This window comes from Vipera ursinii, assembly GCF_947247035.1.
Source record: "Vipera ursinii genome assembly, chromosome: 1".
NCBI lineage: Eukaryota > Metazoa > Chordata > Lepidosauria > Squamata > Viperidae > Vipera > Vipera ursinii.
In genome coordinates, this window is record NC_139512.1 from 48,985,464 (window position 1) to 49,002,479 (window position 17,016).

At 37.1% G+C, this 17,016-nt stretch overlaps 1 protein-coding gene across 4 annotated transcripts in view; it reads right to left on the minus strand.

Annotated features, from left to right (window-relative positions):
• NRXN3 (neurexin 3) overlaps positions 1-17,016 on the minus strand; it is a gene marked incomplete at its 5' end in the record, with an annotated part of 1,287,103 nt that overhangs the window by 945,606 nt on the left and 324,481 nt on the right. For all 4 annotated transcript variants that reach the window (XM_083375237.1, XM_083375239.1, XM_083375240.1 and 1 more), the window contains 2 exons: positions 2,102-2,485; positions 4,362-4,800. In XM_083375237.1, coding sequence (XP_083231363.1) covers positions 2,102-2,485; positions 4,362-4,800 — 823 coding nt within the window. The remainder of the gene's footprint in view (positions 1-2,101; positions 2,486-4,361; positions 4,801-17,016) is intronic.

The following is a 17,016-nucleotide window of genomic DNA, read 5'->3' on the forward strand; positions in this document are numbered from 1 at the left end:
TAGAGGAGATCAACCCTGACTGCTCTTTAGAAGGCCAGATCCTGAAGTTTAAACTCAAATACTTTGGCCACCTAATGAGAAGGAAGGACTCACTGGAGAAGAGCTTAATGCTGGGAAAGGTTGAGGGCAAGAGAAGAAGGGGACGACAGAGAATGAGGTGGCTGGATGGAGTCACTGAAGCAGTAGGCATGAGCCTAAATGGACTCCAGAAGATGGTAGAGGACAGGAAGGCCTGGAGGAACATTGTCCATGGAGTTGCGATGGGTTGGACACGACTTTGCAACTAACAACAACAATATACCTGCCTATACATTTACATTTCCCTCCTCTGAGGAGAGAGAACTATCATTTTCTTTGTCATGCAATGTTCCTCTTACAAACTTGGGTTAGTCCAGGACATGGGTGTTAAAGTAGTATGTGGGAATGACCTTGGGAAACAGGGCAAAGAGATGCAGCCAAAGGAACAGTCAAATAAAAAGCAGCTGAGCCCACAGCAGAAATACGGACAGGACAAACAGCTCAGAAAACTCCCTAATTTTGTGTGCTCTAAAAAGGACAGAGGAGAAAAGTACTTTCAGACTTGCAAGATTGATGTCAGTGTTGCAAGGTAAATCAGACAGGAAACATAGCCAGATGAGTTAATTCTATTTTATTGTCAGAAGCTTTTATTTTATTAACAGAATCTTAATAACCCAACCTAAGAACCCAAAAACTATAATATGCAAATAACTTCACCAAACTATGCACAAGTTTTAATGCCTTTTTCATCCCTTCTGTCTTTATTAAAACCACTTTCACTCACTCATTATTCTGTATTGTATTTCATCCTTTTTATCTTCCAGACACAATTTTCCATGCTAAAATATCATTTTACCTTTTCATTAATCCTCCTTCAGCTTTTTCTCAATGGATACAGGCTGATGGCAGACTTTAGTAGCCCTTTAGCATGATATTGCTAATGATCCCACATTAGATCAGAATTTGAGTATTTCCCCTTAACATTCAGACACAAGTGCTCTCCTAGACTGCCATTATACCCTGTAGCTGTTAGTGAATCATATCCCCATCCTTCATGTAGCACTAAATTGAACAAAAGTTGAGCCAACTCAACAATAAGCTTCACTCTGTGCCAGTTGGTTGCCGTATTATTGTGGACCACTCAAATGTCAAAATGGGCACTGCATATCAGTAAATACGATATAGTGTATGATGCAAAGGAACCTAGTATTAACTTGACTGTTACCTAGAAACACTGTCACCTAACTGGAAAACTAGTTGGGCTGGTTTGAAACAGCAGTGGCAATAGAAGTTGCAACAGTGCCACAAATAAAATGATTTAGTTGTAGTAAGTTCAATTTCAGATCAGCAAGATTAGCTATGGGCCATTTTGAGTATTTGGCAGATAACCTATAATGCTGGCCCTGAATTAACATGACCATTTGAAGCAAAACAGATGTAGATGGTATATCAACTAATTCCATACATTCAGCAAAGAAAATGGCTTTGCATATTATACACTTAAAGAGGGAACTGAGAGGTACTACAAAACAACAGCCCAGGCCTGGAAAAAGATATGGTTGCTCTCTTGTTTCAAAAAGAGATGCCTTAATTGTGTCCCCATTTATTACAAAGCTCCCATTTTGAAAGATTTGCATAGATATGAAAAACAGACAGTATTTCATATTTTGATGATGCAGTGTGGTTTAGATCTCAAAATATATTTGTGCATTTGTTTTTATTTTATTTATTGTTTTTACTTTAATGTAAGAATTGTGCTGAAACAAATGTTGGAGCATAATTACATTTCAATCTGCCCTTTAATTCACAAGTTGCTGCTTAGGTCAATTCATTGGAAGCAACCAAGGCTGAAATCCTCAAGATACTGAATGCCAAAAATGGCCAGATTCAGAGAAGCGTTTTGATTAAAAACTCTTTCCCTGATGACCTAGTGATCAGAGAGTAGTGATAGGGACAGCCAAAGGCCAGATGTGGTCCAGGGGCTATAAAATGCCTAGGTGTAGCATAAAGTATCAAGAAATTAAAACGCCACACGAACAACATTCAACTCTGGATAAAATCTCTTTCTGAATTCTGAACTTACCCCGTTCACATGTTCTCCCCCAGTAGCCAGTGCCTGTGCAGTCGCAGATGAAGCGGTTCCAGCCATCTTTGCAGACAGCATTGTTTTTACAGGGATAACTATCACACTGTTTGGTGTTGACCCTAATGCAGGAAGATTTGACACCAGCTGCATTCTGCTGCTCTGCCAGCTGCCTGATGTTCTTGCTCCGCCCATCAATGAAGAGGTCTCGGATACAGCCCACATAACCATAGTTCAACATAGCTGTCCATAGCTCAGTAGGAAGGACAAGGCCAGCCCGATTTTCAGGCAGTCCTCCCAGATACATGTCTCCTTCCAGATCCAAGATCTCACTCTCTCCACTTGCAGTGAAAGGTGTCCGTCTGCTGTTCACTGAAATGGTACCTGGAAGGAAAGAAATTAGAAAGGAAGGTCAAGGAAGAGTCCAAGAGATAAAGTAAATCACTTTCCTGTGTAGTCTGAATTCTGATGAAGGGTGAAAAATTTAGTATAGAAGATCAAGGACTTCTCTTTAAACAGAGGACAGAGAACATTTGTCCTGAAACATGCTACTGTCTCCTAGCAGAACTGTCAGACTGTATAGTAACTATCTTGATAAACTAGAAAATCTATGAAGTATAACAAATCTATTGCTCTATGATGATGTCAGTAGTTCCAAAGGCTATTTTTATACACGGTTTCGAAAGCTATTACAGGTAGTCCTCATTTAGCAACAGCCTAATTTAGCAATTATTCACAGGGACACTGGTGATGAAAAAGTAACTTTGTGATCAGTTCTCACACTTTTGACTTGGCAGGTCTGTAAAGCAAAAGAAAGCTGAAGTAAGATCAATATTCAGTCACTGTTTTACTTAGTGACCACTTTGCTTAGCAGCCAATTGCAGTCGCTAAACAAGGACTATCTGTACTGCAATAATCTGGTTGTCATGGTTCTGATAGATGACACCAATTAAAAAAACTTCAAGGCAAAGATTTCTTCCTTAAAGAACATTTTATTCAGGAAACAGAGTATTGACACTTACAAAGTTGAACCCAAGACTGAAGTTCCCTCCCCCAGATACAAAGTAACAAGTTGTAATTCCCACCCAGAAAGGCTGCCATAAATCACATTCACCAATTATTCTAAAACTTGGGCTCTCCTTCCAAGTGCTCAACCCGCCAAAATTTTATCTAACATTGACCTTGAGTTCACACACAGCTGCAATTGTTATGGCTAACTGAAAACGCTTGAGCAATCCCCCTCATCCCCCATTTCATCTAAATATCTCAAACAGCAGTAAAAGCAAAAGGTAAAATGGTTGCAGTTTCTTAATTGTCACAACATTGACACTGGCAGTTTGATGCAAAATTATTGGTGAAGAATATGGTAGCACAGGATAAGCCAATTTTACCGTAAGCCTAACACTGCATTGTTACTGCATCATCTTTCAGGGCAAGTTCCACTGATTTGACTGAATTCCAGAGTACCAATGAACATTTGGCCCACAAATTTAAGCCACTGGAATATGTCTATGTATGATAAAAGTGCATCCTGCAAAGTCTTTAAAATAAAATACCAAAAGGGAGGGATTTCAGCTTAGTGGCAGAACACATTTTTCCCCCAGAAGGTCTTTACTGGACTTCTAAAAGTTACAGGTAATATAACTGAATTTTTGCCAGTTAGGGCTCCACCTCTGCTTACCACATCAGCATTCTGTGAAGCAGAGATTGTCACTTTCATTTCTCTCACTCTCTCTCTTTCTCTCTCCCCATCCATCCATCCAACCATCCTTCTTTACTTTCTTCTGTCTAGGTACAGCTTAGAAATGCTGGTTTTACCAGTAGTGGAAAGAGGAAAGCTCAAGTGAGGAGAGCTTTCTTTCTTTACAATAAGAAAAAAGTCTAGTTCAGAGCTCCTGAAAAAAACTAATTGCTGCTGCTGTAAATCAGCTGTGATTTTCGAACCACAGCTTAGCCAGAAATAAAGTAAGTGTGGAATCACATGGATACAAAGACAAGCCAAAAATTATGCAAATACTGTGTGTGAAGGAAAGTGTCTAAGAATACAAGTTGAATTCTACTCTGGACAGCTTTACTTTCATTTGTAACATTTGGGATGCTGTTACAGTATTCCAGCTCAAAACCATCACCTTAGTTAAACCTGCAATGTACAATTACAGACAACTGCTACTGTCAAGCAATTCATCTAATTCTATTGTTTAAAAAGACTTTCTATTAGAGAAATGAATGTGTTTACACTTTTCAAGGATTTGGTCCATACCTGATCTACCATCTCTCTGTATATCAACATGATACCATTCTCCATCATTAGCTTTCCTCTGAGTTGCCTTTACTTTGACAGTTCCAGAGCCCATATCAAGAAGAAGATAGAGATTTCCATCCAGGAGTTCTACTGCAAAGAAATCCACTTTGGTGTTCTTCTGGCTTCTGGAATCCTTCCTTTCCTGGGGTTTACCATGAGTGAAAAGAATAAGGCCATTGGGCTCTGTAGTGCGGAAGTCAAAAGAGATAGACCCCATTCGCTTGGTGTTCCACTTAGGAAGACTAATGTAGGCCTCGGGATTTTCAAAATTGATTGGATCCAACGTGGCCACATTCTCACATGTAAATTTCACTTCCCCGTAGATTTTCATTTTTGTGTCACCAATCCTTGCCAAACGAGATAACTCCAGACGAATATCATTATTCTTATAAACAACCTACATGGGAGAAGGAAAAGAATTACATATCAATCAGAAAACAATGCATACTTTAGAAAGATACTGTACACCTAAAGGTTATCTAGTATTGGAGTATGACTGAATGGGACTTTCAGTTAGAATTTAATATTCCGAGAAATGCAATAAGCCAGGGTTAATTCTAAGTTCTTGAATGGCATATTGGAAATACCCCAGTAAGGATTCACAGATCAGCTTCTACTTTTAACCATTCTTTTTCCTTCTTCAGAGTTCAGTCCATGACATCACATAGAACTGAGGCCCAAAGAAGTTTATCTTTCTCCTTGTTTTATCAGTATATGCTTGCTAGAACAAAGACTCAGGAGTATAAATGAAGAAACTCTGAGTTGAAAATTCTCAAAGTTGACAGAGGTACCTCCTGCTAAAGCAGAGACCTTGGTAGGTGCCTTTTACTACAATCCTCAACTTTGGCTTTAAGTCCTACCATGACTCCATCAAAAGACTCCGGCTAATACAGCAGAAATACTCTGTACTTAGTATTATGCACAGATAAATAGTGTGTTCTATGTATTATTATTCTGTACCACTATCAGTTTTGAATCATGCAATGAAAAGGGCGACAAGAGTTATCATAAACTCTTCAATTTTATTTAATATTGTTGCATGTGATCATATAGTTTGACAAACAGTGTCACCTGTTTTGATTAAGTTCAGATTAACAACAAGCTGGCAGTAACCAGGGATACAAAATAATGATCAATTTTTTTGCCAAATAATGTACCAGTTTGTACGAATGACATTTCAAAATTCCAAGTGTGTATTCTGAAAATAGACAAAATTAAGTAAATTTATTACTGCTAGTTGAGGGGAAGATCATGGAATGCCCATCACAAGTTCACAGACTTTCCTGATACTAAAAACCATTTCCAGATAATAAAATTTGAATTCTGAAGGGACTGAGAATATTGGATTGAGTACATTTATATGCCTAGGAGTCACAGAAGTGGTTTAATAATTAACATGTGAATGCATCTTAAATAACTTGGAAGAATATACTAGGCACAACACTGAATTCAGGGATCTGGATTCAAACTGATACTCAGACCTGAAGATTGTTGGATGATCTTATCCAAATAATAAATTTCCAGTTTAATTCATCTCCTATGGATGAGTTGAAGATAAAATGGAAAAGCTTCAAACCTTTCCCTGAAGCTCCTATATATAAAAAATGTGTGTGATAGCTTGACCTTAAAAAATACAATGGTAGTTGCACTATTTGCACTTTTGTTTTCTTAAAGCTGAAATTATACATGAACTGTCCTTTGACTCAGACTAATTATTACAATTCAAAAATTATCTATGTAACAAGCTCTGCTTGTGTGCCCCAATAGGATGTAGCCAACACCGAGGAGACTTCATTCTTCTCAGGGAAATACCAATGTTTTCAGAACATGTTGAAAAAGAATATTGCAGAAAACAGAAGCATGTTGTGTGTTCAACAACAGAAATATCCTGGAGATAAAAATCTTACAGGCATGCCACCAGCCCTTCCCTCAGACTAATGTAAACCAAGTATACAGAGTTTGTATCATCTACATTTTCCAGCTGCCATAGCTTGACCTCAGCCCACTTGCAGTTTGCTGAGGACACGGCCTCACAATTAAGCCTCCATCTTGTTGCTGGCCCACTGATAAAGCATAATGCAGAAAAACAGGTGCATAGTGCAGTCAGAAAACATTCTTGTGTGCAGGCAACGTGCCTGTGTGTATGGGGAGAAAGGGAGAGAAACATTTGCAGTGGAGAGGCAATCAAAAATACTCGCGCCTCTCCATTGTTATTAACTATGAGGCGTAACATTCCCCTGGCTGAATTCTTCAAGTCTTGACTCCTTTTCAGTACAGAGGCAGTGTGAATCCTGGTATATAGATAGTCTTCGACTTTTGACCACAATTGAAACCAAAATTTCTGTTTCTAAGCAAGACAGTTGTTAAGTGAGTTTTTCCCCATTTTACAACCTAGTAAAGGTTGTTGTTGTTAAGTGAATCACTACAGTTAAGTTAGTAACATTGTTGTTATGTGAATCCAGTTTTCCCATTGACTTTGCTTGTCAGAAGGTTGCAAAAGGGGATCACATGACCTCAGGACACTGCAATCGTCATAAATATGAGACAGTTGGCAAATGTCTGAATTTTGATCAAATGGCCATGGGGATACTATGACAGTTGTAAGTGTGAAAAACAGTCATAAGTCACTTTTCCAGTGCCATTGTGACTTCAATCTGTCACTAAACAAACTGTTGTAAGTCAAGGACTACTTGTATTTATGCAGGAGCAAGTCTCATATTTTCAATAGAAGCAATTCCAAAAGCAGATGTGCATAGGAATAATTTAAGGATGTGGCATTGGTGGAAAGGTAGGCCTGACTGAAACAACATTTCAGCTAAACATCCAAACCTCACCCTACCACATATTCAGGGAAGCAGATGGTGGGTGTTTTTCCCAGTCATAGGCAATGCTGGGTAGGAGAGGAAAGAACAGGGGATGTAGCAATCAATGGGCCTTAGAATATCTTGAACTAAACTGTACGTGAGTAGCAACATTGATTGGCTCAGTTCCTGGGGTGTGGGAAAGCTAAGCTGCAGGGCAAGAGCTTTCTAAAACAGCCTCCATCCTTTCTGCCTCAGGGATATGAGGAAAGCACATTGCCACAATCATGAGGACGAATCTTGTAAGTACCTTGCAGTACATAAAATTGTATAGGAGCATTCTATATAACCATCCCATCTTTTCTAATGGCGGCAACTTATGGATTTTATTTATTATTATTTATTTTATTTATTTTATTTACAGTCAAAGACAGGCCTAGTTAGTGCTTGGAAGGAAAGCCATTGGAAGGGCTATCGGCTAGATTGGAAATTTGAAAAAAAAAAGTCCCAGAAAATGACAGCGGCAAACCACTGATAAGAAAAGCACACTGATGCATCCCTGTAGTTGCCAGGATTAAATTGTCTTTTATAGGACATGATGTGCCAGTCTATAGTTTCTTCCCCAACTGTATTAAAGACAAGGTGGTTGCATTAGGAATAAACACAAGGTCTGCTTTGCAGACTTTATCTTTATTCCTAGTGCAGCCACCTTCATTCCTAATGCAACTTCCTTATCTTTTGTAAAATTGGACAGGAACTGTAGGCTGGCACAACACATCCTGTAAGAGTCTGAGCAATAGCCAATCAATCTAAGATGGATAGCTCAGTTCAGTAAGTGTTGAAGAGCTTTATGCTGAAATCATGAAACCTAAACCTTTGAAATGTGGAGAGGTTCACAATTTCAGCTGATATTTTTGAATAACAGGCAAAGAAAATCCTATTTTATTTAATGAGGTTTCCTCTCATAGAAACCCACTGAGCTGAACGGAATAGTTATTGAAGGCTCACAAATGACTTTGGAAAGTGGGCTACATAGCATAATGCTTCCTTCCAAACTCCTTACTAGTCTAAACAATTTGATCAATAACAAAATTCGCTTTGGCTTTTTTTAAAAAATCCATCTAATCACCATATCAACAGCAGTAGCAACAGTGCTTTTTTTTGTAAAAGAAAAAGGTGACGGAACTCACACATGTCATACAACCCACCTTGCCTACCCTGCAAGGTTCCATCCAAAAAAAGGTGCCAGAACTCTGTTCTGAGCGTTCTATGAGAAAAAAAGCCCTGAGTAGCAACAACCACATTTTAGCCTCAGACCAGCAATCACTCTATCTGTAATCAATTCAGAAAATGGAACATATCATATCTGGCTGTAGCCATTGGATATATCACTTCACAGTTAATAAAATTAAGAAGGAAACCTCATTCCCTTGTGTGCGCTGACTGCTGGCCATGTTTCCTTGGGTCATGTTCAAATGCAGCTTTACAGCATTCCACTAGATGTCCCCATTGTCTTGTAATGTGCCCTCCAAGAGCAGCTCACCACCAAAGGTATATTATATGATGGGTAAAATCTGAAGGCATATGCCTGTGCACGTGTATTCATTTCTGTTTACACCCTTAAAGGTTAAGAGTCCCTTGGAGAGATTCTGCTTCCACTGCCCAGTAGTGTCTATTCAGTTACTCTTTCTCTTAAGTTCAATCTAACACCTCTGTCCAGAAGGAAAACACAAGCCCAGGGAAGTCTCCCTTTCTTTGTTTTTCCATGTTCTTATAAGGGGACATGAGGAGCTACAGTCCCAATATCAGTTTGTCTTTCCAATTAACAATTCAGTTTTCGGGATACCAGTTTTTATCATACTGACCATCCACTACTTTGTGGTGCCTGCCTTAATGAAAATGCTTCCGCATGCTCATGCACTTATTTCTTACCGCTCTGACGCTAACCTAAACTGATGGGCAATTAGAGCAGAAGATCAATTATCTGTACCTTGCTTATCTAAATGTCTTGGTTGATTTACTGTGTACACTGGTTGCATATATGCAAGTCACTGCATTCCTTTGCAAATATCACTCCCATTTATCCAAATGTCTAAATTAATTGAAGATTTGTAATGTTATCCGATGCTCCTGTTAAGACAAATCAAGTTTTACTGAGCATCAGGAGATCTATTCTCAATAATCAAATTACCTAACATGGGGTGATGGGAAATCTCTTTCATATAGAAACAGAAGGAAAATTGATTATCTTCTAACGTAAATATTCAGGTAAAAATAGTTTAGCTTTGTATAGCATTAGGTTTAATTAGTTCTATGATTTGTAGTAACATCAGCTTCTGGCTACAGGAAATGACATGAAAAAATGTGCAAAATACAAAATTATATACCCATACCAATAATTCTGTGGTTTAAAATGTGCATCAATGAAGCTTGTAGTGCTCACTTACAACAGTGATTTGGATTGTAAATTAAAATGGAGTAGAACCTCCAGGTATAGGAGCAGTGTATCCCTGTTTAGCTGAAATGTTTCAAAGACAATATTGTAAATATTCAAGCTGTTGGGATATACTTTAGCAGCATCAGTATCTCCTTTCCCCTTTATAGGCTACTGCTAAGCTTGTAAACCGCCCTGAGTCTTCGGAGAAGGGTGGGATATAAATGGAATAAAAATAAAAATAAATAAAATAAAAATATAATTGTTATAATGGTGAGACAGTTCTTCCCTTCCCTTCCCTTCCCTTCCCTTCCCTTCCCTTCCCGGTGCTTTAAGAATAGCAAGATCTGAGGGATATGGAGGTACATTGAAGTGTTCCAGATCTAAGGAAGGAAAGTCATAACACTAACCATTTGTCTGGAAAGATATAAATTCTTCTGCCAAGCTGGGTTGGACTAGAAGACCTCCAAGGTCCCTTCCAGCCTTGTTATACTATGTTCACCACAGATAACACAAAGCTAAATAGGAAAGTGGGGAAGGTGCTCCTGGTCCTACCATAAAACCAGCAGCTAGGTTTAGGATGATTTGAGAGGACTAGAAATCTATGGTAGATCAGAGAATGTATTTGACACTGGCAAACTTTCAATTATGTCATAGGAACATAATAGGTTTTGAATGTGCTTATAAATAACTATGATGTGTTCTATTCTGTCAGGAAAATAATTTATTAAATTCAGTTATGGATGCAACTTCTGGAAAATGTAATCCAATAGAACTGGAGGGCACCACATTGAGGAAGAGTCAAATGATTTTTGAAACAATCAAATTGACGTTGTAAGATGGGTTTCTTTTTAATGTTGAACACTAAATAACTATTTCCCAAATTGCTGAATAGATGCTAGTGAACTGGACACTCTGGCTTAAAGAACTGTCCAGATTCATTTGTGTAGAATGGGCTCAACTTCCTTACTCATGTATTTTCTCCCTCAATTCACAGGCATTTAAAAGGGGCTAATTTCTACCACATTTTTTTTGTTTAGAGGGGGGACAATGTTGCATTTGAAATAAGCGACAGCTGTCTAATTATTTTCCTGCAAAATCCTTTGGGGCAATATGATAAGCTACTGTTGCTCCAAAAACTTGCATTTCTAAGCAAATAATAGTCTTTGAAAAATTGCTATTGAAGCTTTCTTTGCAAAACACAGGTAGAAATTTATGTGAAAGAGTTCAGAAAAACAGAACTGAAAAGTGGTTTATTTCCATTTTTCCACTATCTAAAAAAATTCACTCAATCACTTTTCATGATTAAAGCATTCAAACTAAGGACATACACTCAGCCCAAATCTTTATGGGCTAACTTCTAGGACTGTGCTTGCTTTAAAAATAATTCAGAAAAAATGCTTCAAAACTCAATCAAAGGCTTCAGGGGTGCAAGTCTGAAAAAAGATACAAGTAACCTGCTCAATAAAATTAGTCTGACTCTTAAAACAGCTGTACCTTTTGTTTCCAGAATCAGGCTGCAGCTTGAAAAAGTCAAACTGCTTTAATTAATTGTAGGCAGGAGCTGCACTTGAATAAGGTTTCAAGCACTTCTTCGAAAACATTTTTAAATGTGTACAGCCCTCCTAATTTTTCCCATACAGGCACAGATTATGAGCTAATCTTTTCAACCTATTTACTGAAATATTAAAATTAATTTTCCATCATTGATGTTCGAAGCCCTAGTCACATCTTGATATGTTTCAACATTGGCCTGTAACTAGCCTCCCAATATTCTATCTTACCTCATTTGTTGATGTAGGACAGGCTGGGAATTCAAATTCCAATTCCATGTCATATAAGAGCAATTTAAAACATACATTTTTCTATTTTATGTTCAGGACTACACTAACCCAATGAACAATCAGTAGAGTATTAAAGATTTCAAAGGTGAAATGTACAATTTTGTGCAAATAACCCTCTCCCCAAACACTACTGGTACATTTAAAATAATAGCACAGGATTACAGAGATTAGACAATATTGCATATTTTGGTTGTACACTGTTTAGAAAGTAAACAACCAGCTATTACAAAGAAAGATGGAAAGGGAGGCTTACCAATAACTTAGAAGTGATTATTCTAATACATATCAAGATATATAAGTGTTCTTTAGGGACAATTGGTTGGATTTACTGAACAGAGTCCAATTCTTTCCATCTGTGTTTGAAAATCCTATTGCATTCAACAGGTTCTACTTCCTAGAAAATATATACTCTTTTAGAATAGCACAAACTACCAGAAGATTTCTCTGAGAAAAAGTTGCCCCATGACCTGGAACATGATAGAACAAATAAATTGTAATGTATATCCGTGTAGAGGCAACTGATCAGTATAACGTTCATTTACCAATATAAATTGGGGTTTTAGAGCATCTTCTCCAAATCTTGTGCTCTATTGATATTTGGACCGCAAGTTTAATAGTCCAGTTGCCATGGCCACCAGTGAAATATTTAATTTAATTTTAATTTAATTTAATTTAATACTATTTCTATACCGCCCTTCTCCCTGAGGACTCAGGGCGGTTCACAGGGCAGAATAAAATATCAAATACAAACATTAAAAAGAGATTAAATGATTGCCCAAGTTAAAACAATTGGAATACAATTATAAAACCCCAAGATAAAAATTAAGAAACCAAAAATAAAAAACCCCACCAATCCCCATCAGGCTACTCTACACATAGAGACTACTTGAGCCTGACACTCTGTTTAAACACCACCCCCATCTCCAGCAACTGCGTATGATGTGATGTCCTTAAACCAGCTCTGTTTACTAAATGAAGAAGTAGGTGGCACCATATTTTTATTTCTCTGATTATTTAATACTGCTTATTATTTATCCAATAATTTTTAAGGTTATTTTATTTGGAGATAATTCCCACAGGACAAAAGAAAAACTGTTCTTTACATCTAAGTCAATTTCCTAATAATTCAGTTCATTTCCTTCATTGGATTAAAGACAGAAGTAAATGCTGTACTTAGATGCTATGTTACTGTAAGACCTGATGCTAACTGTATTGTAACTATAAAATAATTAAGTAAATATTGAGTTTACCTATTGCTGGGCAATAAACTCTCAGCTGGATTTTCTTTCATTGGATTTTACTTACTTGAGGCAAGCGAATGAGAGGCCAACTTAATTCCAGACAAGTCATTTTATTTAAACACAGACAGTTCTTAACCAATATTCACAATTAACCCCAGACTGACTGAACTACTTTTGTGTCTCTATTCTACAACACAAGATGTAGGAAAAATATCGCTGAGCCATATTTATTTTTGCAAAGTAAAATCACAGTTCATGCAAATGTATGAAATTAAGAAAATAGCATATAAAGAGTTATAACTAGAACTTGGACGTACTTAATTTGATTACTAAATTTGTCTATTTTGGGGGGTTTCCCTGATGGACCAAATCATATGCTAACTGACCCTGCTGAATTTACACAGTATGCTAAACCACAAACTATGAGATTTAAACTAAGCAAACTTACTATGCTCTCTCTCTCTCTCTCTCTCTCTCTCTCTCTGTGTGTGTGTGTGTGTGTGTGTGTTACGCACGTGCACACACATGTGCGCTAAAATTTTAAGTAACTTGCTAAGCATGTTGTTTAAAGTCTAAATATATACGTCCTGTGGTACTTCTGATGTAGTTGAACTACTTCTGGCCTCTTTAGGAAGCAAAATTATGTCTCATACAGATAGAAGGAGTAGGAATTATCAAAGCCATTAAAAGATACAGACCACATCCACAAAAGAGACAGCAAGCTGACTCTGCTTTACAACAAAAATCTTGAGAAAAGGAACAAAAGTTCTCCTTCAATAGAACACCTGTATATGGGTGTCTCAGCTGGGAGTAAAGTATGTTCTAGAATTATTTTGCTATTATTGTAACTTGCTGTTTTAAAAGTTATTCCTTTGTAAATTTGTTATTGAGAATTTTGTAAAGAATATAAAAACTAACATAAAGAAAAGAAAGGAAAAAGTAAAGACAAAAAGTGCAAAAGAACGAAAAGTAATAGAAATAGCTTCCAATTTTCTTTGCAGTAAAATATAAGTACAATTACAAAATCATTTTATTCTATGGTTATAAAAAGAAAACTTTCATTTTTCTATATTTTTTAATCATCAAAGCTATAAAACGTAAGATCATTTTGTTCTGTTTCATGAAAAAGGTTTATAAGAGGTTTCTAGTTAGGAATATAAACATAGATTTTGTTTTTTCACTAATGTCAGCTGTCTGCAATATCTATCTATCTATCATCTATCTATCTATCTATCTATCTATCTATCTATCTATCTATCTATCTATCTATCTATCTATCTATCTAGGTATCCCACCTTTATTATTCTTATAAATAACTCAAGGCAGTGAATATACCTAATACACATTCCTCCTCATATTTTCCCCACAACAATCACCCTGTGAGGTGAATTTAGAAAAAATGTCCATTAACCACCCATAAATGAATGGCTTTATCAATTTATTAAATAAATAAAATTCCCAGATGGAGAAAAAGGTATAACAAATATGTGTACCCCTATAGAAAGTTCATAATTTGTACACAGTCCATAGCATCTGTTAACTCTTAATTTGCTCATTCCTACTCAGATTAGTGTTATTGATAGAAAAAGAGAACTATAATCCCATTTCCAATAGATTCATTTTAACACAAAAGGCCCCAGAACATCCATCCACAAAAATAATAAACCATGAAAGACACTACTTAAATTATAGTGCATAGATTATGAATCACCCTTAATAAAGCTGAAAACTAACCTCAATGGATGATTCAGTACATTTAATAAAATATTTTCCCTATGAGTTTATTTTTAGGCTTTTCATTGAATAATGTTAGAAAATTATTGGGCAACATTTAGTTTGCACTCAGTACATTTTCAGTCAATCCCTGCACCCAGGCATACATGACACGTAGTTCAGTTGCAAACATATATCTTGAAATTTATTGATTAAAAATCAGCAAACATCAAAGGAAAAAAAAGTTAACTAGTAAAATGGGACAAAGTGCAGGGGAAAGCAAAGAGCATAAGATATATACAAAAGGAACACTTTATACTATCCAGTGCTTTTTTTATAAAAGAAAAAGGTGCCAGAACTCACACATGTCATACAACCCGCCTTGCCTACGCTCAAGGTTCCATCCAAAAAAGGTGCCGGAACTCCGTTCTGAGTGTTCTATGAGAAAAAAAGCCCTGATACTATCTATGTACCTGTATTAAAAGGAAGAATTTTCTGAAGTCACTGGAAATAATACTGTGAGCTTGGATAGACAGGGAACTGGTTTTTGGTTATTCCAGCTTTAACCCCTTTAAGCCCATAAAAGTAGCAATATAGCTATGGAAAATAGGACACTAGAGATCCTTTGTCTTACCCAGGAAACTGCTCTGAAAATATGTGTAAATGGCAAAAGAAAAAAGCATATTACAAGCATCCTGACTATAGTAATTAGGAAAATGTCTGGATTACGTTTCCCCAAGAATTAACCATGTATTGGTAGGATATTTTATTTCTTCTCTGCTGGGCACATACTACCAACCTGTTCTGTACCAGCCTACTACCGGCCCTGCAGATAAGGCAGGGACAACCCCTTTACAAGAAGGCAAGAGGCTGGAACTAAGCCTGCCAAATTTATGAACACAAAAGCAAATAGAGCAAAACAAGACACGAACCATGAAACAGGAACTATTCAAACGGTTGCCTTCAGCAAACCAGCCCTCCCACGCATTCCCCTTTTAAACAGTTCAGGGCGTGGCTTCTCTCTGCCTCCTTTCCAAGGTGCCCCATTGCCTTCCTCTGTTTACTCCTGATTGACTGCCTCCTGCGTCGGGCGTCCTTGAACAGGGCCAGCTGTGGGTCATCTTCATCCACGCTGTCAGGCTCACACAGCTGGGTCTGCGTCGTAACCATGTGGGAGGGGCCTGGCTGAGGGCTCTCATCAGCAAGCTCTCCAACCCCCTCAGCAACCTCTCCAGCACCCCCCTCCTCCTCCTCTGAATTGTCCGACCCAAATGCCGAACCCACAGGCTGACCCTGAATCACAACACAACCTCTCTGCACATTCAAGATAGAGTGAAGCACCAGAGTATAAATACAAAATAAAGCCAGCAAGAGAAATAAGGGTCAAAAACATCTGTTTAGTATGAGCATTTTTCGCTGAGTATTTTGCTTTGTTTTCCTTGAAATAGAAAAGGAAACTATAATCAGAAGCTTGCACAACTGGCTGGAACCATTACTGCCAGCCAGCCAAAACTGACATAACAAGGCAATTGATTAACCGATTCTACAATTCTCTTTTGCCAACCTGATCTTACGAAAAGCCCTCTAGCCTAGATTTAAAGAACTTCTGCCAATAACTGCAAAGTGGGAACCATTTTATATAGTGGAGCTATGCAAAGATGCTTCACAATGTGCATGAGCATAAAGTACTTTTCCTTGATTCATTAAAGGAACTATGTTTTTGTAAGGTTCATACAGCTGCCTTGAAAGTGGTCTCCAGGAATATCCACATGCATTTGTATTTATACTCACTTTCTTTGTTAGGAGTTCTAAACAGAGTTGTTTCCTTTGTTCTGATTGTGTATTTACACACAATCAGAGACAGTTGTGGATAATTTTCAAATAAGCCAGTTGAATTTTGCAAAAGGTGTAGCTATTTAACATTTCAAAACTTGCTTAGATCTAACAGAAATGCTCCTTTGGAATACTTTCCAAAGCCGTAACATAAATTCCTTCCTTCAAATATTTATTTTATTCTGACTGATTCAGAATAAATGCAAAATCATGTTTCAAGTTGCTGTCACATGTCAAAATCAAACTTATATCACGTTATTTTGTTCCATTAGTGCTAGATATTCTTCAGTTCCGAAAGAGGCTTTTTTTGTCTTAGGTCAGCAATAGAGGAATTTTGTAACCTAGCCTGTGCCTCAGGCAACTTTGTAGATATATTTAATGATATTTGATACTTATTTGAACACATCTGATAATATTTTCAATATTGCTATAAAATAGTGACATTCAAAATTATTTTTTAAAAATTGAACAAAATGGATGGAATCTAATTGGGTCAAAAGCAAATTTCTAGTAGTTCTTATGCTTCTGAAATATAATCTTCCCTAAGAAGCAATTCCTCATCTGAGAGAAATATGAAAGTTTTTAAAGCAGACAACAAAGAATTATGAAAATTATATGGGATCCATTATTGTTTTCACCTCAGCAAACAAGAGATTCAAAGACTGATCTTACACAGTTGGAAGAGATAGTTAAAGACTTATTCTTGTTATGCAAACACCACAGATTAATCATAACAAGCATTTATAG